The sequence below is a fragment of the Kogia breviceps genome, chromosome 16 (assembly GCF_026419965.1).
Source record: "Kogia breviceps isolate mKogBre1 chromosome 16, mKogBre1 haplotype 1, whole genome shotgun sequence".
Taxonomy (NCBI): Eukaryota; Metazoa; Chordata; class Mammalia; order Artiodactyla; family Physeteridae; genus Kogia; species Kogia breviceps.
In genome coordinates, this window is record NC_081325.1 from 1,683,635 (window position 1) to 1,708,730 (window position 25,096).

At 36.8% G+C, this 25,096-nt stretch overlaps 1 protein-coding gene across 1 annotated transcript in view; it reads left to right on the forward strand.

Annotated features, from left to right (window-relative positions):
• Window positions 1-25,096, forward strand: part of RNF17 (ring finger protein 17) — a 118,980-nt gene that overhangs the window by 33,161 nt on the left and 60,723 nt on the right. The window contains exons 14-20 of the mRNA XM_067016276.1: window positions 4,117-4,306; window positions 5,556-5,724; window positions 7,287-7,477; window positions 8,431-8,572; window positions 19,768-19,921; window positions 23,276-23,391; window positions 24,603-24,723. Coding sequence (XP_066872377.1) covers window positions 4,117-4,306; window positions 5,556-5,724; window positions 7,287-7,477; window positions 8,431-8,572; window positions 19,768-19,921; window positions 23,276-23,391; window positions 24,603-24,723 — 1,083 coding nt within the window. The remainder of the gene's footprint in view (window positions 1-4,116; window positions 4,307-5,555; window positions 5,725-7,286; window positions 7,478-8,430; window positions 8,573-19,767; window positions 19,922-23,275; window positions 23,392-24,602; window positions 24,724-25,096) is intronic.

Genomic DNA, 25,096 nt, shown 5'->3' on the forward strand with positions numbered 1-25,096 from the left:
CGGAATATTGAATATAGTTCGCTTTGCTATCCAGTAAGACCTTGTTGTTTATCCATTCTATTTATAATAGTTTACATCTACCAACCACAAACTCCCGCTTCATCAAATACCAAATATGGTATTTGTCTTTCTCTTTCTGACTCACTTGGTATGATAATCTCTAGTTCCATCCATGTTGTTGCAGATGGAATTATTTTGATCTTTTTTATGGCTGAATAGTATTCCATTGTATATATGTACCACATCTTCCTTATCCATTCATCTGTCAGTGGACATAAAATTGACTGTTGAGTGAGATAGACACAAAAACTCCATTATGGAGTAAGGTGAGATATTTTTTAAGTTACAAAACCCATGATGGGTTATATAATATGTCCCCTCATCTCAGAGAAAAGTATTCCTCTAAGTGTTCCTTGTAGTATGACGACCTTCCCTTGCTGTCTACATGTGAATGTTGAAGATGTCATTGAACACCTGAGTGAGATAGATGCAGGGCAGTGGCATCCATTTCCTAGGGCCACACAGAGGGTAGTTGGTAAATTTAATCAGTCCATTTTAATTCTAAGGCTGTGTGTAATTTGCTGTAATTTAGGCTTTCATTACAAACGTTTTCTTTGTAACACTTGATTAAATTTGATTTTACTCTAATAAGATGAAGCTATGATTTGTTTGATTTATTAATAGAGCATTTTTTTCATTCTCAATGTCAATGCCTATATATAACTAATACCAAAAAGTACTATATTGTCTGTTCAGCTTTAAATAGTGGGGTTTATTTTTAAATTTTTTAATTTTTTGGCTGCGTCGGGTCTTGGTTGCAGCACGTGGGACCTTTCATTGCAGTGCACGGGCTTCTCTCTAGTTGTGGCACATGGGTTTTCTCTTCTAGTTGTGACACGGGCTCCAGGGCACGTGGGCTCTGTTGTTTGTGGCACTCGGTCTCTCTAGTTGAGGCATGTGGGCTTAGTTGCCCTGTGGCATGTGTTATCTTAGTTCCCCGACCAGGGATTGAACCCATATCCCTTGCATTGGAAGGGGGATTCTTTACCACTGGACCACTGGGGAAGTCCCTATAGTAGTTCTTTAAAAGTGTTACTCTCAGCTCATCTTTGTAGCTTATCAGAATATCAAAAGACTAGAGTCATATACTTCTGATAAAAATGAATAATAATTTTTAAAATTAAAAAATAGTGTTTAGGGACTTCCCTGGTGGCACAGTAGTTAAGAATCCTCCTGCACTGATTTGTGCAGGCGACACGGGTTCGAGCCTTGGTCCAGGAAGATCCCACATGTCACAGAGCAACTAAGCCTGTGTGTCACAACTACTGAGCCTGTGCTCTAGAGCCTGTGAGCCACAACTGCTGAAGCCCGTGTGCCTCGAGCCCATGCTCTGCAACAAGAGAAGCCACCACGGGACTTCCCTGGTGGCGTGGTGTTTAAGAATCCACCTGCCAATGCAGGGGACATGGGTTCAATCCCTGGTCTGGGAAGATCCCACATGCCGCGGAGCAACAGCCCGTGGCATGTGGGATCTACTGAGCCCACATGTCACAACTACTGAAGCCCGTGTGCCTAGAGCCCTGCTCTGCAACAAGAGAAGCCACCACAATGAGAAGTCTGTGCACTGCCATGAAGAGTAGCCCCCACTTGCCACAACTAGAGAAAGCCCTCGTGCAGCAATGAAGACCCAAAACAGCCAAAAATAAATTTTGAAAAGAAAGAGGGGGCTTCCCTGGTGGCGCAGTGGTTGAGCATCCACCTGCTGATGCAGGGGACATGGGTTCGTGCCCTGGTCCGGGAAGATCCCACATGCCGTGGAGCAGCTAGGCCCGTGAGCCATGGCTGCTGAGCCTGTGCGTCCAGAGCCTGTGCTCTGCAACGGTAGAGGCCACAACAGTGAGAGGCCTGCGTACCACAAAAAAAAAAAAAGAAAGAGAAGCCACCACAATGAGAAACACGTGCACCTCAACGAAGAGTAGCCCCCACTCGCAGCAACTAGAGAAAGCCCATGTGTAGCAACGAAAACCCAGCGCAGCCAAAAATAGAATATATTAATTTTTAAAATCGTATTTAAATTCTGAATATCTAAGGAGGGAAGAGTGTAGCGTTAAACTTAATTTTTACAGCTGCAAATAATTCTCTAAATTTAATATATGCACAAAAGAGCTCAGTTTAGATTTAGAAAATGTCCTAAGAAAGCCAAAAAGTCCTTTAAGTTGTCAAGGATAATTATTATTTCAAGGTAGATATACATGATTTAAGTACTCATCATTTTTCTTTTTCTTTTAATTTTTTTATTTTTGGCTGCATTGGGTCTTCTTTGCTGCACGTGGGCTTCCTCTAGTTGTGGCAAGCAAGAGCTACTCTTCATTGCAGTGCACGGGCTTCTCGTTGCAGTGGCTTCTCTTGTTGCAGAGCACGGGCTCTAGGCTCGTGGGCTTCAGTAGTTGTGGCTCACAGGCTCAGTAGTTGTGGCACATGGGCTTAGTTGCTCCAGGGCATGTGGGATCTTCCCAGACCAGGGTTTGAACCTGTGTCCCCTGCATTACCCTGGATTCTTAACCACTGTGCCACCAGGGAAGCCCTCATTTATCTTTCAAGAAATTAATGGTAAGGGAAGAAATGTAATATAATGCTTTAGCAGAGTATCCTCTTATTCCCTTTTTCTACCTGTGTTCTTTATTACAAAAGAACAACAGATGACTTCAATAGACTTTTATCTCATCTACTGCAAGAAAGAATCGTTTAATAGCTTATAGTTTAAAACTAAGAATATTGGTTATATGGTATATCAGCATAATAGAAGGGTTGATGACAATCTCAAGGCCAAAACAGATGTTTTGGTAGAACTTAAAAGGTTGCCCTGATGTGCCTCTCAACTATCCTGTTTTTCTTTTTCTTTTTTTTTTTTTTTTGCGTTACGTGAGCCTCTCACTGTTTTGGACTCTCCAGTTGCGGAGCACAGGCTCCGGACGCGCAGGCGCAGCGGCCATGGCTCACGGGCCCGGCCACTCCGCGGCACGTGGGATCCTCCCGGACCGGGGCACGAACCCGCGTCCCCTGCATCAGCAGGCAGGCTCTCAACCACTGCGCCACCAGGGAAGCCCCAACTATCCTGTTTTTATTAGCATGTATAGAGGGGATTATACAGCATCTGTCTGTATATAATCAGTGATCAAGTCTTACCAAGCATATCTCTGATGCTAGCTGAGTTTTTAAGAGGATGGGCTCTAAGACTCCCTGGGTTGTCTTCCTACCTCTTCTGAGTAGCCGTGTGGCTTGGGCTGGGTTTTCAGCCTCTTTTTGCCTAGTTTCCTCATCTATGGGATAGAAGCACCATCTCCATGGGTTTGTTGTGGGGAGGAGGTGAATTCAAGCACAAAATACTGAGAACATTGCTGAGCCTATAGTAAAAATAAAAGTTCTTTCTAACTTGATATTTTTTTCTGGTTATTAATTTGTAAATCATCTGATCCCTCCATAAGGGAAGACCATAAGGTCTTCCTCTGCTGCTTGGTCCTTGGTTCATCTTCCCCTTCTCTGAACTCCACTTTGTATTAATTTCTTAATTTTGGCCTTTCACACTCTCCTTTTCTTGGTTTCTTTACTTTCACTCCCCTTTTACCAAGAGAAGGTCATTGCTGCTTTATGCTGCTAAAGTGTTTTATAGATTTCGGTATATATATATATATATATATATATATATATATGTATTTGCATGTGTGTACACGCACAAGTATAGGTTTTTATTGTTATAAGTACAGTGTATTATAGTCACTTACTTGCCTGTCTCCTTTCCTTTCTTGAGCTTCTTGATAGCAGGACAGTCTTACTCATCTTTGTTATAGTTTATAAAACACAGGTCCTCAGTAAAGGACTGCTGGCTTTGTTTTCTTTTTTACCTCCCCGTCTAGGACATAAGTTTCTGTATAACAGAAACTGCCAAAATACACTACCTTTTAATCTCTCTCATAGCACTTGACACAGTACTGTATCATCAGTTAATAAATGAATTAAGACTTCTTAGTGGTGGACCTAATGTACATGTTTGTAAATTAGAGCTCATTAGATATTTTTCTTCATAAACATTGGTAATGATTTGTCTCCATTATTTAGGTGCAAGAATATTTGTCAACAGTATTGAAAATGGAATGTGGTGTCGAGGAACTATTACTGAATTAATTCCAATAGGAAGTGAAAGTATTAGAAAACCTTGTATTCCAACCAAATTCTCAGTCCACAAAGTTGCACTAATACAAATATTCATGATAGATTTTGGAAATTCTGAAGTCCTAATTGTTACAGGGTATGTAATTTTTTAATTACTATGTGTTCCTGGTCTGCTTAGAAACACTTGTGATGGGGGAGGAGGGGAGATACTAAAGAAGAAAGAAAAGTAGGAAGAGGTAGAGAGGAACAAGTTATCCTTCTTCACTTCAAGGCATATACCTTTTATTTTGCTTTGTAATTTGTCTTACTAATTACTAAATTAGTAAAGTATTAGCTATCAGTGTTACTAGATGGGGAGCTTGGAAAAAGAACTTTCTGATGTTTCAAACTTAAATGCTCTTCTATATAGCCTCAGAGCAGGAAATGAAGCACAAAAATGGTTCATTTAAATAAAGTGTTACAGTTAGTTGCCAGATGATTAAAATTTTTAATCATATTTCTATAATTTCATTATTGTATGTTAAAGTGGCATAGTGTCTAACTCTAGGTATTCTAAACTGTTTCCCTCAGTCTTCTAGGAAAATAAAACAAACTGAAAATGTTCGTCTAGTAAGGACCAGTATTAACTCTTGCATGGTCACTTTATTAAATGGTCATAGCTTTATAAATAGATTTCTATTTGGGGGTGTCATTATGCCTTTTAAATTTAAACCAAATAGGTATATGAAAAACAGTCCAGATGAAGGCAGTTGAGATTTATTTCTATAGGTAGAAACAGTGTCTGTGTTTATAAAAGCTAGATTAAATCTATATAGTGAGATAGTATGAATCAGAATATAACTTTCTAAGATAAAAATACCATATATTAACACATTTATATGGAATCTAGAGAAATGGTACTGATGAACCTAATGGCAGGGCAGGAATAGAGATGCAGACGTAGAGAATGGACTTGAGGACACAGTGGGGGAAGGGTAAACTGGGACAAAGTGAGAGAGTAGCATTGACATATATACACTACCACATGTAAAACAGATAGCTAGTGGGAAGCAGCTGCATAGCACAGGGAGATCAGCTGGGTGCTTTGTGACCACCTAGAGGCGAGGGATAGGGAGGGTGGGAGGGAGATGCAGGAGGGAGGAGATATGGGGATATATGTATATGTATAGCTGATTTACTTTGTTATACAGCAGCAACTAACACACCATTGTAAAGCAATTATAATTCAATAAAGATGTAAAAATAAGTAAATTTTTAAAAGAGTATAACTTCCTAGAAGATTTAACTTAAAGAGAGTATCCTTAGAAATGCATACCTTTTGTGGGGTAAGGCAAGCTTGGGCTTGAAGCATTATTTTCAGTAAATATTGCTTGAATTCTTCCCAGAGTTGGTGATACTCATGTGAGATCAGAACACATTTCTAAGCAGCATGTCACACTAAATGACTTGTGTCTGGCTCTGAGGAAGTCTGAGCCATATATTGAAGGGCTGCTGAAAGACATCCAGCCATTAGCACAGCCATGCTCATTGAAAGACATTGTTCCACAGAATTCAGTAAGTGAGACTTAAATTATTTCTTATTCAGGGGCCAAATAGTTCAGTTTTAGCTATGCATTACTGATCAGATTACTGAATGTAGGTTCAGTTCTCTTGTTAAATGCATTTTGTATGATAAACTATTGGTGCCAATAAAAAAGGAAATGAGCTTCAGTTTCTACAATTAGAATCGTTCTTAATGGGAAACTGAGTTGAATATGCATATATGAACATAATGATGGGTGAAATATCCAAGTAAACCTTAAAATTTTGGAGTCAAATAAATATGGAGAGAAAAATAAATTTTAATTGTTATGTGTGGCGTGTTTCCATTCAATTCTTCACTATTTCCATGGCCCTTTGCTCGCTACTTACCTATATTGCATTCTGCTTTGTATTATTAATGAATATTTATTCCCCAGAAAGATTTAAAACTCCTACGAGACAGAAATTGTGTGTAAAAATACTCGTTAAGCAGTTATATTATTATAAAGTCTGTGAAAGCGGGAGTCTGCACCTTTGCTCATCTTTGTATTCCAGCACTTAGCAAATCACTGAGCACGTAGTAGGCTTTCAGCAAATATTTGAAAGAATGAACAAATGAATAAAAAAGTAAAAGGAAAAACATAAACATATTAGCCCTGGTATTTTCCTCAAAATGGGAAAATTATCTTGGCTTTAATTTTATCTTTTATTTTTTTTTTGCCTTTTCTATTCTGAGTGGGCTTTACTTTTTTTTTTTTTTTTTTTTTTTTTTTTTTTTTGCGGTATGTGGGCCTCTCACTGTTGCGGCCTCTCCCGTTGCGGAGCACAGGCTCCGGACGCACAGGCCCAGCGGCCATGGCTCACGGGCTTAGTTGCTCCGCGGCATGTGGGATCCTCCCGGACCAGGGCACGAACCCGTGTCTCCTGCATCGGCAGGTGGACTCTCAACCACTGCGCCACCAGGGAAGCCCGGGCTTTACTTTTATACTCACAAAATCTTTAGAAGATATTTTATTTTTAAGGAATGTGTAGTTTGGGCCTGTGAAATTTACTTTAGGTATGCGTACTTAAAGTTTCAAAGTTCAGTGAGACATTCTTTTTTCAATGGGTGAGTATTTTTCCTTATTGTTTAAGTAGCATTTACCTCATATATTGCTAGTAATGGAAACTAAGTTACCTGGTAATGATTGTAAATATCTTTAATGTATTACACGGCTTCCATCATGCTTTCCAAATTACCTTTTGGATTTCATCGTTTAAGTGGAAAATCCATATATGATACTTGTTTTATTTTAAAATTTTTATTTATTATCTTGATATTAATATTCAGAAGTAAAACTAAGTCCTGAAGTGCAACAGCTTATGGTCACCTTGAGACCATGTTTATAAAATCTAAGTGTGGTCCGTACATTGTGCATACATAAGGACTGTCCTTGGGTTTGTGGGCCCAGCTGCTTCTAAATATCTATGGTTGTTGGTTCCTTGCCTTTGTTCGAATTTGCAGGCTTTGGCTGTTATAAAGCTAAATCTACAACATTGCACCATTAGAGGTAATTATAATTACTGAATACATTGGACTTTTACTTTTTCCACAGACTGAAGGCTGGGGAGAAGAAGCTAAAATAGAATTTTTGAAAATGGTAAATAAGAAGGCTGTTTTAATGAAAGTTTTTAAAGAAGAAGATGGTGTGTTAATTGTAGATCTGCAGAAGCCACCAACAAATAAAATAAGCAGTGATATGCCTGTGTCTCTTAGAGATGCATTAGTTTTTATGGAACTAGCAAGGTAGGTAACTTATTAAAATGTAAATTTTTTCAAGGTTATAGCTATACATTGGAACAGCAGATTTTACCTTTAAAAAATATGGGCTCTAAAGTGAACTGTAACATACACTAAGAGGGAGCACCAAATCCTAACCACTAGACCACCAGAGATATCCTAACATACTCGAAGAGGTTAAACATACTGCTGTCAGCGTTTTCTAAGTATGGTTGTCTGTGAAAATTGCATTCAGATCATTTGATTTAAGGAAATAGAAAAATTAAGGTAGCTCAAAATAGAAACGATTGGTAGATGCGAACATTTTTTTAGTCTCTTGCTAACTTTTACAAGTAGCTCCACTAGGGTTTCAAGAATTACAGTTTAACAGTTCTTGACTTACATTTTCTAACCTTTGGAATAAGATCATAATCACCACTTTATAAATGTATGAATCTAGAGTAGATACTTAAATTTCTTTTCCTTTCTCATCTCTGATGAACAAAGTAAGATGACTAAGTAACCACAGAGATAATGGAAGATACTACTTTCTGTCCTGAGCAATTACACGACTCTGGAAGTGACCCAAGTAGATTCCATTCTAGAAAAATAAAACTTAAGTAGAGTATTGGAGCTGAAAGGGGTCATAGAAACCCCTCAGCTGGCCTTTCTGATTGCTACCATAGATTCTGGGTATTGTCAACCAAAAGAGTAGAAACTCTGAGTAGAACATACAGGCCCAACTCAGAAATGTTCCAGCACAAACTTGAAGGTTAATTATTATTGAGTTTTGAGACTTGACCTCTTATTTATCCTGGGGTTTGATAATTGGAGACAATACTAAGAAACGTTGTAAGTTACAAGAGATAAATTGGAAAAATACTCTTGATAGATACATCAGTATGTGTGTAAGTCCTTTCTTCAGATCAATTCACTGAGAGAAGAGAGACTTAATGGCTGTTGCTTATGCTTTTAATTAGGTTTAGGTCTCAATTACCAAGAAGTCACTCTGAACAAAATACGACCTTACGCTATCATCCACCTGTTTTGCCTAAAGAAATGACAGATGTTTCAGTTATGGTTTGTTATATAAATAGTCCTACTGATTTCTATCTTCAGTTGGTAAGTATATAGTGGTCCTTTGAGACAAAGTATTTTTTCAAATTTTAAGTAGAAGTTTTTAATGGAAATAAGTGCCCAGTATGAATTTAGAGCAAACCACTATCAACCTTCTGTAAATTTAAGTTTCTTAGTAGCTTAGTAGTTCCTTGTTTTTAAACAAGAAATTCACATGATTCATAGTAAATTAAAGGAAATCTTTATCATGCAAGTTAGTGAAGTATAAGTATGGAGGGGAAGGAAAATGAAGGATCCCTAATGTGTAAATGTTTCTTGCTACCTTCTGAAATAGAAACCAGGAGAGCACATAGAGTTGGCAAATCAAAATAAAATGATAACACCTGCTTCTGATAATGTATGAGAATTTACTTATTATTCCTAGGTAATTTTCTGAATTAGAATACCAAAATAGATTCAGATTAAAGGCATTCATAGAAAATTTTAGATATATGACTGATAGGTTTGTTTTAGATAGCTACCAGCATTAAGGTTCATCTTTATTGATCTCTTTGTGTGCATGCTTTATGTGTCACACAAATCATTATGGCCCTTAGAATGAGTTAATTCCAGTCCATTGCCCATTTTTGAATCAGATTATTTATTTTGCTGTTGTTGGGTTACAGGAGATCTTTATACATTATGGATATTAATCTTTTATCAGATATATCATTTTCAGATGTTTTCTCTTATTCTGTGGCTTACCTTATCACTCTTGATAGCATTCTTTCAAAAAGTTTTTAATTGATAAAGTCCAGTTTATCTACTTTTTCTTTTGTTGCCCATATTTTGATGTGATATCCAAGAAATCATTGCCAATAGAACATCGTGAAGCTTTTCCCCACTGTGTTTTCTTCTGTGAGTTTTATAGTTTTAGCTCTTACATTTAGGTCTTTGAGTTATTTTGAGCTAATTTTTACATATGGTGTAAGGGAAAGGTCCAACTTCATTTTTCCCATTTGGATATCCAAATATCCAAATTATCCAGCACCGTTTGTTGAAAAGATGGTCTTTTCTCCATTGAATGGTCTTGGCAGTCTTGTCAAAAGTCAGTTGACCATATACGTGAATGTTTATTTCTGGGCTCTCTATTTCTATTCCATTGGTCCATCTGTCTGTCCTTATGGCAGTAGCACACTGGTTTTTTTGGTGTTTTTTTTTTTAATTGAAGTATAGTTGACTTACAGTGTGCCAGTCTCTGCTGCACTGCAGAGTGACTCAGTTATATACACATATACATTCTTTTTTAATATTCTTTTCCATTATGGTTTATCCCAGGAGATTGAATATCATTCCCTGTGCTGTACAGTAGGACCTTGTTGTTTATCCACTGTAAATGTAATAGTTTGCATCTACCAACCCCGGACTCACAGTCCACCCCTCTGCCTCTCACCCTCCCCCTTGGCAACCCCAAGTCTGTTTTCTATGTCTGTGAGTCGATTTCTGTTTTGTCGATAGGTTCATTTTTGCCATATTTTAGATTCTACATGTAAGTGATATCATATGGCATTTGTCTTTCTTTCTGAATTACTTCACTTAGTATGATAATCTCATTGCATCCATGTTGCTGCAAATGGCATTATTTTGTTCTTTTCTATGGCTGTATAGTATTCCATTGTATATATATACCACATCTTCTTTATGCTTTCATCTTTCGATGGACGTTTAGGTTGCTTCCATGTCATGGCTATTGTGAGTGGTGTTGCTATGAACATAGGGGTGCATGTATCTTTTTGAATTATAGTTTTGTCTGGATATATGCCCAGGAGTGGAATTACTGGATCATATGGTATATCTCTATTTTTAGTTTTCTGAGGAACCTCCATACTGTTCTCCATAGTGGCTGTATCAATTTATATTCCCACTAACAGTGTAGGAGGGTTCCCTTTTCTCCACAGACTCTCTGGCATTTGTTATTTGTAGACTTTTAATATTTTTAATATTTTTGTTTTTATTTACTTTTTTGGTCATGCCACACAGCATGCAGGATCTTAGTTCCCCAGCCAGGGATCGAACCCATGCCCCCTACAGTGGAAGCACAGTGTCTAAATCACTGGACCATCAGGGAAGGTCCCTATAGACTTTTTTTTTTTCTTTTTTAATGCCTGTGTTGGATCTTCGTTGCTGCACTCAGGCACTCTCTAGTTGGGTCGAGTGGGGGCTACTCTTCATCGTGGTGCTCAGCCTTCTCATTGCAGTGGCTTCTCTTGTTTCAGAGCATGAACTCTAGGCATGCGAGCTTCAGTAGTTGTGGCACGCGGGCTCTAGAGCGCAGGCTCAGTAGTTGTGGCGCGTGGGCTTAGCTGCTCCGTGGCATGTGGGATCTTCCTGGACCAGGGCTCGAACCCATGTTCCCTGCATTGGCAGGTGGATTCTTAACCACTGCGCCACCAGGGAAATCCCCCTATAGACTTTTTAATGTGGCCATTCTGACCAGTGTGAGGTGGTACCTCATTGTAGTTTTGATTTGCATTTCTCTAATAATTAGTCATGTGGAGCATCTTTTCATGTGCCTACTGACCATCTGTATGTCTTCTTTGGAGAAATGTCTACTGAGGTCTCCTGCACATTTTTCAGTTGGGTTTTTGTTGTTGTTGTTGTTGAGTTGTATGAGTTGTTTATATATTTTGGAGATTAAGCCCTTGTCGGTTGCATCATTTGCAAATATTTTTTCCAATACCATAGGTTGTCTTTTCGTTTTGTTTATGATTTTCTTGGCTGTGCAAAAGCTTGTGAGTTTCATTAGGTCCTGTTTGTTTATTTTTGTTTTTATTTCTATTGCCTTGGGAGACTGACCTAAGAAAACATAGGTACAGTTTATGTCAGAGAATGTTTTGCCTATGCTCTCTTCTAGGAGTTTTATGGTGTTAAGTCTTATAAAAGTCTTCAAGCCATTTTGAGTTTATTTTTGTGCATGGCATGAGGGTGTGTTCTAACTTCATTGATTTACATACAGCTGTCTGACTTTCCCAGCACCACTGCTAAAGAGACTGTCTTTTTCCCATTTTATATTCTTGCCTCCTTTTTGAAGATTAATTGATCGTAGGTGTGTGGGTTTATTTCTGGGCTCTCTATTCTGTTCCATTGATCCATATGTCTGTTTTTGTACCAGTACCACACTGGTTTGATTACTGTAGCTTTGTAGTATTATCTGAAATCTGGGAGAATTATGCCTCCAGCTTTGTTTTTTTTCCTCAGGATTGCTTTGGCAGTTCTGGGTCTTTTATGTTTCCATGTAAGTTTTTGGATTATTGTTTTAGTTCTCTGAAAACTGTCATGGGTAATTTGGTAGGGATCACATTAAATCTGTAGATTGCTTTGGGTAGTATTGCCATTTTAACAGTATTCTTTCAATCCAAGAGCATGAGATATCTTTCCATTTCTTTGATTCCTCTATAATTTCCTTTATTAATGCTGTATAGTTCTCAGCATATAAGTCTTTCAGCTCCTTGGTCAGGTTTGTTCCTAGGTGGGTTTTTGTGGTGCAATTTTAAAAGATTTTTTTTTTTTTAACATTCCCTTTCTGATATTGTTAGTGTAAAGAAATGCACCTGATTTCTGAATGTTAATCTTGTATCCTGCTACTTTGCTGAATTCATTTATTAGATCTAGTAGAGCTTTTTTTTTTTTTTTTAATATTTATTTATTTATTTAGGCTGCACCAGGTCTCAGTTGTGGCATGCAGACTCTTAATTGCAGCACACATGTGGGATCTAGTTTCCAACTAGGGATTGAACCCAGGCCCCCTGCATTGGGAGTGTGGAGTCTTACCCACTGGACCATCAGGGAAGTTCCAGATCTAGTAGTTTTTGTGTGGCATCCTTAGGGTTTTCTATGTATAATATCATGTCATCTGCATATAGTGACAATTTTACCTCTTCCCTTCCAATTTGGATACCTTTTATTCCTTGTCTGAATGCTGAGTAGCACACTGTTTTAATTACTGTGGCTTTGTAGCAAGTTTTGAAATCAGGATGTGTGAGCTCTCCAACTTTGTTCTTTTTCAAGTTTGTTTTGGAAGTTTCGGGTCCCTTGAGATCCCATGGGACTTTTCAGCTGGGTTTTTCTGTATTACATGAAACATCATTGGGATTTTGATAGAGATGGCTTTGAATTATAGATTGCTTTGGGTACTGACATCTTAACCATATTAAATCTTTCAATTCATGAACATGAGAGATCTTTGCATCTTTATTTTGTCTTCATTAATTTCAGCAGTGTTGTGTAGTGTACAACAAGTGTACAAGTCTGTAGCATCCTCAGTTATGTTTATTTCTGAGTATATTCTTTTTATTCTATTGTAAAATGAATTATTTTCTTGATTTCCTTTTCAGACTGTTCATTGCTATTTTGTAGAAATGCATCTGATATTTTGTGTGTTCATTTTGTATCCTATATGTTGGCTGAATTCACTTATTAGACCTACTAGTATTTTTGTGGCATCTTAGGGTTTTCTACCTGTAAGATCATGTCATCTGCAAAAAGAGATCATTTTCCTACTCTTTGTCAATTTGGTTGGCTTTTCTATCTTTTTTTTGCCTAATTACTCTGGCTAGAACTTAAAATAGTATATTAAATAGCAGTGGCAAAAGCATGCATCCTATCCTGTTACTGTTCTTAGAAGAAAAGCTGTCAGTCCTGCACATACAAAATTTGCCCTCTTAACCACTTTAAGATGTACATTCAGTAGCGTTCACTATATTCATATTGTTGTACAACAGATCTCTAGAATCTGTTCATCTTGCAAAACTGAAACTCAGTACTCCTTGAACAATAACTCCATATTTCATTCTACCCTCAACCACTGACAACTACAAGTCTACTTTCTTTTTCTATGAATTTGGCTATTTAGATACTTTATGTAAGTGGAATCATACAGTACAGCTTTACCCTGCTTTTTGAAAGTTCACTTTATACGAACTTTGCTTTTCTGAAAGACCTGTATTAGTATCTGTTTTTAGTAACTGAAAGAAATCTGAAGAGAATTTTTGGTCTTAGCAAAAAAAAGTGAGCTTATTTGCTGTACTACATTTTGGCTTACAAAAGATTTCATAGGAACGCTCTACTTTCAGATACCAGGAATCCTGTATTTGTCCTTTTGGCACTGACTTTTTTCACTTGGCATAATGCCCTCATGGTTCGTCCATGTTGTAGCATGTGACAGGACTTCTTTAAGGCTAATATTCCACTGTATGTATATACCACATTTTATTAATTCATTCATCCATTAATGGACATTTGGTTTGCTTCTACCTCTTGACTATTGGGAATGATGCTGCAATGAACATGGGTGTGGAAATACTGTAGTGTCATGTTTTGGTTCCCTTCTTATTTCCTTTTGTGTATCTATGTATTTATCTGTTGTTACCATGGGGATTACATATAACATCGTAAAGTTACAGAAGTCTGATACGAATTGATACCAACTTTAATTGAACAAAACCCTAATCCTGTATAGCTCCATTCTCCTTTTATATTATTGATCTCAGAAATGAATCTTTGTACATTGTGTGCTCAATAATGTAGATTTATAATTATTTTTATGCATTTGTCTTTTAAATCCTGTAAAAAATAAAAGTGGAGTTACAAACTAAAGTTAATAATATTGGCTTCCATATTTGTCCATGTATTTATGTTAACCACAGATCTTTACACTTTAATGTGGCTCTGAGTTACACTCTAGCACCTTTTATTTCCTCCTGAATGACTCCCTTTAGCATTGTTTATAAGACAGGTCTAGTGTTAGTGAACTTCCTCACCTCTTGTTTATCTGTGAATAGCTTATTTCTCCCTCTCTTTTGAAGGATAGTTTTGCTGGATCTATAGTTCTCAGTTGATGCTTTTTTCTTTCAGCAGTTTAAATATTATCTTCTGACCTCCAGGAGTTCTGATGAGAAGTCAGCTGATAATCTTATTGATGATCCCTTATATAGGACAAGTCACTTCTCTCTTGCTGCTTTCACAACTCTCACTTTGTCTTTGGCTGTTGATTGTTTATCATGCATCTAGTGTGTCTCTCTTTGAATTTATCCTACTTTGCATTTTTTGAGTGTAGTAACTTTCTAGGGCTGCTATAATGAAATGCCACAGGGAATTGCCTGGTGGTACAGTGGTTAGGACTCTGTGCTTTCACTGCCAGGGGCCAGGTTCAATCTGTGGTCAGGGAACTAAGATCCTACAAGCTGTGTGGCATGCCCACTCCTACCCTCCTGCTTGTGGAGGCATGCCATATACTAGGTAGTTTTAAAAAGCAGAAATTAATTTTCTCACAGTTCTGGAGTCTGCAAGTTTAAGATCAAGGTGTGTTGGCAGAGTTAGTTCCTTCTGCAGTCTGGGAGGGAAGATCTGTTGCATGTCTCTCCCCTAGATTTGGTGGTTTGCTGGCAGAGTCTTTAGCACTCATTGGCTTCTGCTGCGTCGTCCCAGTCTCTGCTGCCTTCACATGGCACTCTCTCTGTGCACTTGTCTGTCTCAGTTTTTTATTATAGACAACAGTCATGTTGAATTAGGTCCTGCCTAAGACTTTAACTTGATAATACCTATCAAGGCAAAACCCTGTCTCCAAATAAGGACACATGCTGAGCTACTGGGGGGTTAGAACTTCAACATATTTTGGGGGGAGAACACAATTCAACCTATAAGCAGTCCACTTTCTGCTGTATCAGAAATTTCCTCCCCACATGCAATAACCCCATCCCAACATTCCAAAAAATCTTAATCATTCTAGCATCAAATCTAAATCCAAAATCTCATATAAAATCACTAAATCCCTGATTATCTGAATCAGGTATAGGTAAGAATTGTTTAACTCAAGCTGAGGCAGAACTCCTCTCTCTCTGAATCTGTGAGACCAGACAGGAAGTCTAAAACCTAGCATGGAAAATTCAATTAGATTCCTGTGGCTTGAGAATAATCCTCATTGGCTGGATGCTCTCTCCTCCAGTCCCACTAGGGTGGTGGCCCTACCCCTTCAGTCATGGCAGCAACCTCACCCATTGGAATTGAGGATTTATCCTAACCGTCTGGAAGCCAGTAGGAGGCCCCATCCCTGGAACAGAGGAGGAACCAGCCCTGCCTCTCAGGTCTGTGCCCTCTGGGCCCGTAGCAGTTGCAGACACATTAGCCTCTGAATCTCCTTCAGGATCAGTCTTCCCTTTTCTTGAAACATATGTTCATAACTGAATAGCTCTGTCAGCTCACTTCCTGCCTATAGAGTCCCACAAGCCCACCAGCCCCCCTTCATTTCCTCTCACCTCTGTCCCCTTCAGTTCACGCTGGCATTGTTTCTGCTGAGATGAATGATTAGATCCACAAGTCATACACCCATAATTTCTTGAGCAGACACTGTCCAGCCATGCCCTTGGTGTTCTCTCCAGAGCTTGCTTTCTCATTTTTTGAAATACAGATAGGCTGAGAATTTTCTAAATCTTCAGATTCTGCTTTCTTTATGTTTAACAATTTATTCTTCAATTTATGTCTGTTCTCTCACATTTTATTATAAGCAGCAAGGAGAAACCTGGCTGGCACTTTGACACTTTGCTTAGCAGTCTCCTCAGATAAATATCCAAGTTCAACTTTTCACCCAATAGAACATAATTCAGCCAAGTTCTCTACCACTGTGTAACAAGAATTGCCTTTCCTCCAGTTTTCAGTATCATATTCCTCATTTCTGTCTGAAATCTCACCAGAAGCACCTTTAACATCCATATTTCTGCCAGTAATCTTTCCAAAGCAGTCTGGTTATTTTCATTCAATTACCACATAATTCTTCCTCTTCTTTCTATTCATTACCCAATTTCAAAGCTTCTCCCATATGTTAGGTATTTATTACAACAGCACCCTACTTTCCCATTCCAAAATCTGTATTCATTTCCTAGGGGTGCCATAAGAAAGTTCCACAAATTAAGTGGCTTAAATAACATAAATTTATTGTCTCACAATTTTGGAGTCTGGAAGTGGGAGATCAAGTTGTTAGTAGTGTTGGTTCCTTCTGAAGGCTGTGAGTGAGAATCTATTCCATGCCTTTTTCCCTAGTTTCTGGTGGTTAGCTGGAAAATTTGGTGTTCAGTGGCTTCTGCCTTCATCTTTACATGCATTCTCCTGTGTATGTGTCTTTGTGCCCAAATTTACCCCTTTTAATAAGGACACCAATCACATTGGATTAAGGCCCACTTTAACAACCTCGTTTTAACTTGATAAGTACCCTATCTCCAAATAAGGTCATGTTTTGAGGTTCTGGGGGTTACAACTCCAACATATCTTTTTGGAGGAGACATAAATCAACCCATAACATTAAACTGCTTGGATTTGTAGATTTGTGTATTTCATCAAATTTGGGAAGTTTTTGGTCATTATTTCTTCAGATACTCTTTCTGCTCCTTTCTCTCTTCTCTTTCTGGGACTCCTATAATGCATATATTGCTATGATTAATGATATCTCACAAATACCTTGGTCTCTGTTCACTTAATTCTTTTTTCTTTCTGCTCCTCACTATTTCCGTTGTCCTATATTCAAGTTCACTGACTCTTATGCCTGCTCAAATCTGCTATTGAACCCCTCCAGAGTATTTTTTGTTTCAGTTATTGTACTTTTCAGCTCCAGAATTTGATTCCTTTTTATAATTACTGTCTCTTTGTTGATACTTTTATTTTGATCTTTTATTGCTTTCCTGGTTTTCTCTAGTTCTTTGTCCATGTTTTCCTTTAGCTCTTTGAGCATATTTAAGACAGTTCTTCTAAAGTCTTTGTCTAGTAAGTCCACTATCTGGGCTTCCTAAGGGCTGATTTCTGTTTATTTTGTTACTTGGATTGAGCCATGTTTTCCTGTTTCTTTGTATGCCTTCTGATTTCTTGTTGAAAATTAGGCATTGACTATTATATAACTCTGAAAATCAGATCACCCCCCCCACACACACATCCTGGATTTTTAAAAATTGTTGAAGACTAGTAGTTCATTTATTTTAAGACTTTTTCAAACTGTTCTTACAAATATTCCTAGTATGTGATCACTGAAGTCTCTCTGTTCTTTTAGCTTGTGTTCAGCAAATGTTTATGTTGATTTCCTTGAATGTTGAAAGCTTGATTGGGTGTTTGCTTGGGTGCTGTAAGCCTTTAACTGTTTCCCAGAGCTCTAACAAAGTTGGCTCAGATGGTTTCTCATTTTTTCAGTGTTTCTTTGGGGGAACAAGAGCTTGGAGCTTCCGAGTCTCCTGTTTTGCTGATGTCATTTCTCTGTTGAATTTTCCAATATTCCATTTGGGTAATCTGTTAATGGAAGAATATGAATAATACCTACTTAGAAATAAAGGTTTATTTTACAGTCTGTGCATCCAGACCTCCATCCATTTCCTCCATCACATGTAGTAGTCCCCGCTTGTCTGCAGGGGATACAAGACTCCCAGTGGACACCTGAAACTGTGGACAGTACTGAACCCTGTATATATGATGTTTTTTCCTATACATGTATACCTAGAATACAGTTTAATTTATAAATTAGGCACAGCAAGAGATTAACAACAAGAACCAACAATAAAATAGAACAATTACAACAATGTACTGGGGGAAAAAAAGGAAATAAAGGTTTAAAAGGTTTAAAGTGTTGTGAAAATAATTTATATGAAATAACAAAAGATTCAGAAAATTTCCACTTGCATTATTATACCCACAAAAGAGAAAAACTTCATTTTTTGACCATTTGAGATGGATTTTTAAAAAAATATTTTTCATCTTAAGAATTGGTATTTGGAAAAATAAACATTTATCCTTGGTTTTGTTTTAGGAGCTGTGTTTTAAGTAGTATAAGAACATCAGGAACTATGTTTTAAAGTAACCAAATAATCCCATTTAATAAGATGAAGCTCTATTCAATTATGCAGTCATTTCACAAACTCTACTGAAATGATTGATTTAAAGAAGATTTATCAATTCACATTAAAACCATTAGATGGATGGCTGGTGGGAAATTGGACATTCATACAATGCTAAAGTAGTACTACATGGATTACTTGGTGACCACAAGGGAAAAACGTAACTGTATAATGAAGGGATGAGAATCACAAGCCCTTTCCGTAGGTGAATCTTAGCATATCATTAGTGAGTCAGTGATATTATGTCTTGATGTGTTGCAACTTGATGTATTCTAGTCAAAAGGTTTGGTTTGAATCCATCAAACTTGTAAGATACAACTCTCAGTTTGGGAGAAATTCCAGGGATAGGCCCTACTCAATGGAGGAACAAGATAAATAACAGGATGAAAACATACCACATAAATCCAGAAGATGGGGCATTCTGCAGAAAAATTGCACACTGTCTTTAACAAGACAGGGTCGTTTTTATTTTTTTTTATTTTTTTTTTTATTTTTTCTTTGCGGTATGCGGGCCTCTCACTGTTGTGGCCTCTCCCGTTGCAGAGCACAGGCTCAGCAGCCATGGCTCACGGGCCCAGCCTCTCCATGGCATGTGGGATCTTCCCGGACCGGGACACGAACCCGTGTCCCCCACATCGGCAGGCGGACTCTCAACCACTGCGCCACCAGGGAAGCCCCAGACAGGGTCGTTTTTAAAAGAACACTACAGTAAATTATAAGGCTTATTGAGATAACCAAATATAACATGTAGTCTTAGATTGGATACTGGGTTTGGTCAGTTAGGGAAATCTAATATGGTCTAGAAGTACTAGTAGGAACACTTACTGAAGCAGAAAAAGTGAGAATTGCTAGAAAAATGCAGATTATCAAATTGTATGGTATGGTCTCATTTTTGATACATACAAAAGTATGGAAAGTGTGCTTAGAAAAAGATCTAGGAGCGGGAGTTCCCTGGTGGTCCAGTGATTAGGACTCAGCGCTTTCACTGCTGTGGACCTGTGTTCAGTCCCTGATTGGGGAACTAAGATCCCGCAAGCTGCATAGCGCAACCAAAAAGAAAAGAAAAAAAAAAAGAAAAAGACCTAGAAGCATATACATTTTAGATATCTGGAAAAATGTGATTTTTAAAAAAACTTTGTTATGTTTATATATGCTAATTTTATATACTACTTCTGTAACAAAATATTTCAAATATAAATTACATGATAGTTTATATCTAATTCAATTCTAATATTTCATAATTTTATGAGCAGTGCCTATAAACATGCAACACTTAAATTTTAAGTTTCTATGAAACTACAGTGCTTTAATCCCTGCTTTAACTCTGTTTCTTAGATACAGAGCCTGGATTTTTTTTTTCTATTAAAGTCAATTGAGGAATTCTATAAAAATGAAGATGCAGAAAATCTGGAAATCCTCTGTCCAGTTCAAGATCAAGCCTGTGTAGCTAAATTTGAAGATGGAGTTTGGTACCGAGCAAAAGTTATTGGTAGGAAATTGCACACTATTTCCTCAGGGAAGTGTTATGCTTAAAAATTCATACCATTTGAGTCAGTACAAATTGAATCATGGAAGTGATATTATTTGATCTTACAGTTTTGCTCTTTAGAAAGCTAGCAATAGTGTTGATAGATGAACCTCTGGCTCCTTGGATTTCATTCGATTTGACTGGGACTTCACCATTTTTTTTTTTGTTTTCTAACATTTGCCTTATTTAAAAAGTTAAATAGTGCTCAATGACACATACTCCACTCTCCTCCAAAAAGGCAAATACTTTTTGTCGTTTATCTGTGTTGTTTCTTCTAAATAATATGTAATACTTTGTAGGTACTTCAGTCTTAGGTATTAATTATGTTAGATGAATTTTAGATCTCTTGTAGCTCTTTTGTCCCCTCTCTCCCCCCACATAGTTATTGATAATATCACAATTTTTAGTTAATATTCTTATTCTATGCAAGTATTTTCAGTGCTACTCCATAAAGTATACTTTAATTCTGAGTTAATAATTACATCAATTTTTCACTTTATTTTCTTTTATTGGGTTAGCCAAAAGGTTCATTTGTTTTTCCTGTAAGATGGCTCTCATAGCACTTAGTTGTCTTTAACTTCATTCGAAACAATTTTGTTAGATTGTATTGTGACAGCTGTCATATCAGTGTGCATTAAAAAAAAAAACTTATCACAATTGGTGAAATTTGTGTAGCCATTTTATTTTTGAAGATGGAAGAGAAAACAACATTTTAGGCATATTATGCTTTATTAGTTCAAGAAAGGTAAAAACGCAACTGAAACGCAAAAAAAGATTTGTGCAGTGTATGGAGAAGGTGCAGTGACTGATAGAACGTGTCAAAAGTGGTTTGCGAAGTTTCATGCTGGAGATTTCTCGCTGGACGATGCTCCACTGTCAGGTGGACCAGTTGAAGTTGATAGCGATCAAATAGAGACGTTAATTGAGAACAGTCAACATTATACCACGCTGGAGATGCTTTTGAGTAGCTGACATACTCAAAACATCCAAATCAAAGGTTGAAAATCATTTGCACCAGCTTGGTTATGTTCATCGCTTTGATGTTTGGGTTCCCCATAAGTTAAGCGAAAGAAACCTCCTTGACTGTATTTCCGCATGCGATTCTCCGCTGAAACGTAACGAAAACATTCCATTTTTAAAACAAATTGTGATTGAGGATGAAAAGTGGATACTGTACAATAATGTGGAACGGAAGAGATCGTGGGGCAAGCGAAATGAACCACCACCAACCATGCCAAAGGCCAGTCTTCATCCAAAGAAGGTGATGTCGCATATATGGTGGGGTTGGAAGGGAGTCCTCTATCATGAGCTCCTTCCAGAAAACCAAACGATTAATTCCAACAAGTACTGCTCCGAATTAGACCAACTGAAAGCAGCACTCGACGAAAAGCGTCCAGAATTAGTCAACAGAAAACACATACTCTTCCATCAAGATAACACGAGACTGCATGTTTCTTTGATGACCAGGCAAAAACTGTTAAAGCTTGGCTGGGAAGTTCTGATTCATCTGCTGTATTCACCAGACATTGCACCTTTGGATTTCCATTTACTTCGGTCTTCACAAAATTCTCTTAATGGAAAAAATTTCCATTTCCTGCAAGACTGTAAAAGGTACCTGGAACAGTTCTTTGCTCAAAAAGATAAAAAGTTTTGGGAAGATCAAATTATGAAGTTGTCTGAAAAATGGCAGAAGGTAGTGGAACAAAAAGGGTGAATATGTTGTTCAGTGAATTGCTTGGTGAAAATGAAAAATGTGTCTTTTATTTTTACTTAAAAAACCGAAAGAACTTTTTGGCCAACCCAGTAATCTATGGCTACATTTTCCTAATAGTTTAAAACAATTTTCCACATGATTAGACTTTTCAGATAATGCTGGTTTGATTTTTTTTTTTTTTTGGTAACAGTGAAGACATCCCATTATCTGCTCCAATTAGACTGCTTGTCCCCTAGGCTTGTTATTCTGGGAGTTTATTTCACTTGTTTTCCTAGATTGGATTGCTTGTTTTCTGGATCTCATTTACTTTTTCGGTTTACTCCCATATTTTGGTGGAGCATTTTCCTCAGAGAGAATAAATGCAAAGGAAATTTTGAGACCTTCCATGTCTCCCGATTCTACTCACACATGATTGATAATTTGGGGAAAACCGTTCTTTAAATCCCATCCCATATCCATTTGTTTGTTTTTGTTTAAAACCACATCTGCATTCAGAGACTTGAGGAATGGTAAGAATCTAATGGTGTCGTTACGTTTGAGATTATCTTTCTTGCATGAGGATTCCAGTGGAAACAGGGCAAGGTCCCCTCACCTCTTTACTTACTCTTAGGGTACACATGTCTTCTCAGGTACCTGAGCTGCTTGAGTGCCATCTTGAGCGGTGCCAATGTTGTTCCATCTGCTTTCACTTCTACCAAGGGGCAGAGAATGCCCACACTTTTTCCATTTTGAAATTATATGTACTGTATTAGTTTTTAAATTTGAAAGTAATGGCAACAAGTTTTGCACATAACGTGTGCTTAGGGAACTAAAGTCAGTCATATTCTGAGTAATTACCAAAAGGTCAGTTTATGATAGATCTTTATTCAAACTTCGATGTGTTCAAACCTTCCAGAGGTTTCTTTGGTATCCTTTAAAATATGAAAACTAGTTTCATATAGAGGTCTGTTTCTGCTCATTTTTCACAGTATCCCCAGATAATTTTTTTAAATTTCACAATTAGATATTATTATACGAATGAACCTGTGTCTTGATCATTAAGTCTTTTGCCTTGTTTGATTACCTATGTTGACTAACAAACATTAGGTGCTTATTTTGTGCTTGGTTCTTTGTAGAGTATTTTAAATAGGTGAGTCCTCAAAAAGAGTCTTAATAAGATTTGATTCTATTGGTACACCCACTTTACAGGTGAAATAATGAGGCCTACAGAGAAAAAGTAACTTGCTCAGGGTAGTATCTTAGAGATATTAATTAGCTTTCTCAGAGTCACATGTCATTTAAGTGTCTAACTCCAAACCTAATTCTTAACTTTTAGGCCATAACACCTAGCATTTGATGGCTATTTTGTTATCCTGATTTTATTTGTCCTTTAGATAGCTTTAAATTGTTAGTTTCTCATTCACCGAGTCTGAACAGCTATGCATTATGGTTGATTTTGTGAAGTTCACATACTAGAAATATCTTTTACATTAAAGAAATACTAAGTTTGTATGTTGAACATAAAAGTGTTCGAATCTAGTTGATTGTAGATCAGTCTAAATTTTGCTAGATAATTCTTTTTTCTTCCAAGTTTGTGATTTCCAATTTCATAATTTTTGAAGGATTGCCTGGACATCGTGAAGTTGAAGTTAAATATGTGGATTTTGGCAATACAGCAAAAATAACACTTAAAGAAATGCGTAAAATAAAGGATGAGTTTCTGAATCCTGCAGAGAAGGTAATTTACTTATTATAAATCATAGGGTTAGAATATTAACACAAATATGAAAGTATTTTTAGAAGTTATTTTCACCATAGAAATGTTCTTTTAACTTCACTTTTTCTGTAAATAATTTCTGATTCATGGGCTATAGAAAAGAGTCTGTATAGTTACTGTTTAAAAAATAATATGTAATATGTATCTTAGCAAATAAGCATTAATTATAAACGTGTATATATTTGTGTCTTTATAAGTACTTACTGGTCTGCAGCTTTTAGTGTTATTTTGAAATATCTGTGTAAGTTAATAATATATATTATGTGAAAAAAACTGATTACAGAAATGGTTTTACTGTGATCCCATTTATGTTTAAGTATATATAATGTGTGCCAGAGAAAGAGAGAAGTCTGGAAGAATAAGTATCAATAAAAAACTTATCCTTCTCTTGGGATCCTACTCCCCAGAGATAAGTTTAAGGAGGTTTATTTCCTAATTCATTTACTCCTAGTATTTGAATTGTTATTAAGCAGTATTTTTCATTTAAAAATGGGTAAAATGATACAGGAAAAATTTGAAAATACAGATGAGTAAAATGAGGGGGGAATCACTCAGAATTATTCAATATTTTTGCTATATATACTTCTAAGATACATCTTCTGTGTTTTTAAGAATTATGGGATTAGACTATATATATAGTCCTATAACCTGATTTTTCATTTAACAATGTATCATAATTCTTTCAGTGGATGCTTATTATTCCAGTATCTGAGTATACAATAATTCATTCAACAAAATACTCTGTTTTTTTGTTGTTTGTTTCATTTTTGGTTTGGATTTTTAAAAATAGGTTATTGGGGATTTTATTTTTTAAATTGATGTACAGTATATAAGTTGCAAGTGTACAATATAGTGATTCATGATTTTTTAAAGTTATACTCCATTTATAGTTATTGTAAAATATTGACTATATTCCCTGTGCTGTATAATATATCCTTGTAGCTTATTTTATACATAATAGTTTGTACCTCTTAATCCCATACTCTGTTGATTCCAGCTGTTTGCATTTATAAAAGTACTGTTAGAGACATCTTTGGACATTTATTTGCTTTCTAAATACGTATTAAATTCAAATGCAAAGTTTAGTTTTGTACACATTTAACACTATTTTAATTCTAAAATAACTGTAAATTAAGTTTACTTTCTTAATGGTGCAATTTTGTTTGACACAGGCAATTAAATGTAAGCTGGCCTATATTGAACCATGTAAAGGGACACTGCAGTGGTCAAAAAAAGCTAAAGAAAAATTTCAAGAAAAGACTCAAGATAAGTTTATGACATGTTCAGTCATTAGTAAGCTATTTCCATTTTTATTTGTTGCTATATGATCATAATTTTAAATAAGACTAACATTATGATATAACATTTGTCAGATCTTATAATAAATTCAATGTGTCATCAGTATGAGTAGTGAGAGAGAACATTTATTGAGAACTGGGGACAATGGAATAATATCTTCTGCAGGCTCAAGAGCCTAATATCAGTACATGAGGCAGAAATTTCCATTGAAGATCAAGTCGCCCTCAGCATGGCCCTTTGAAAGCCCTAAAGCCAGGGGTTAGCTTCTCTTGTTTCTCTTTGCTTTTGTCCTGGGTCTGTCCCTCATCTTGGAGTGATGGATGCTAAGGTATAATTTGCAGGAAAGTGAGGGGAGATGGGACATAAC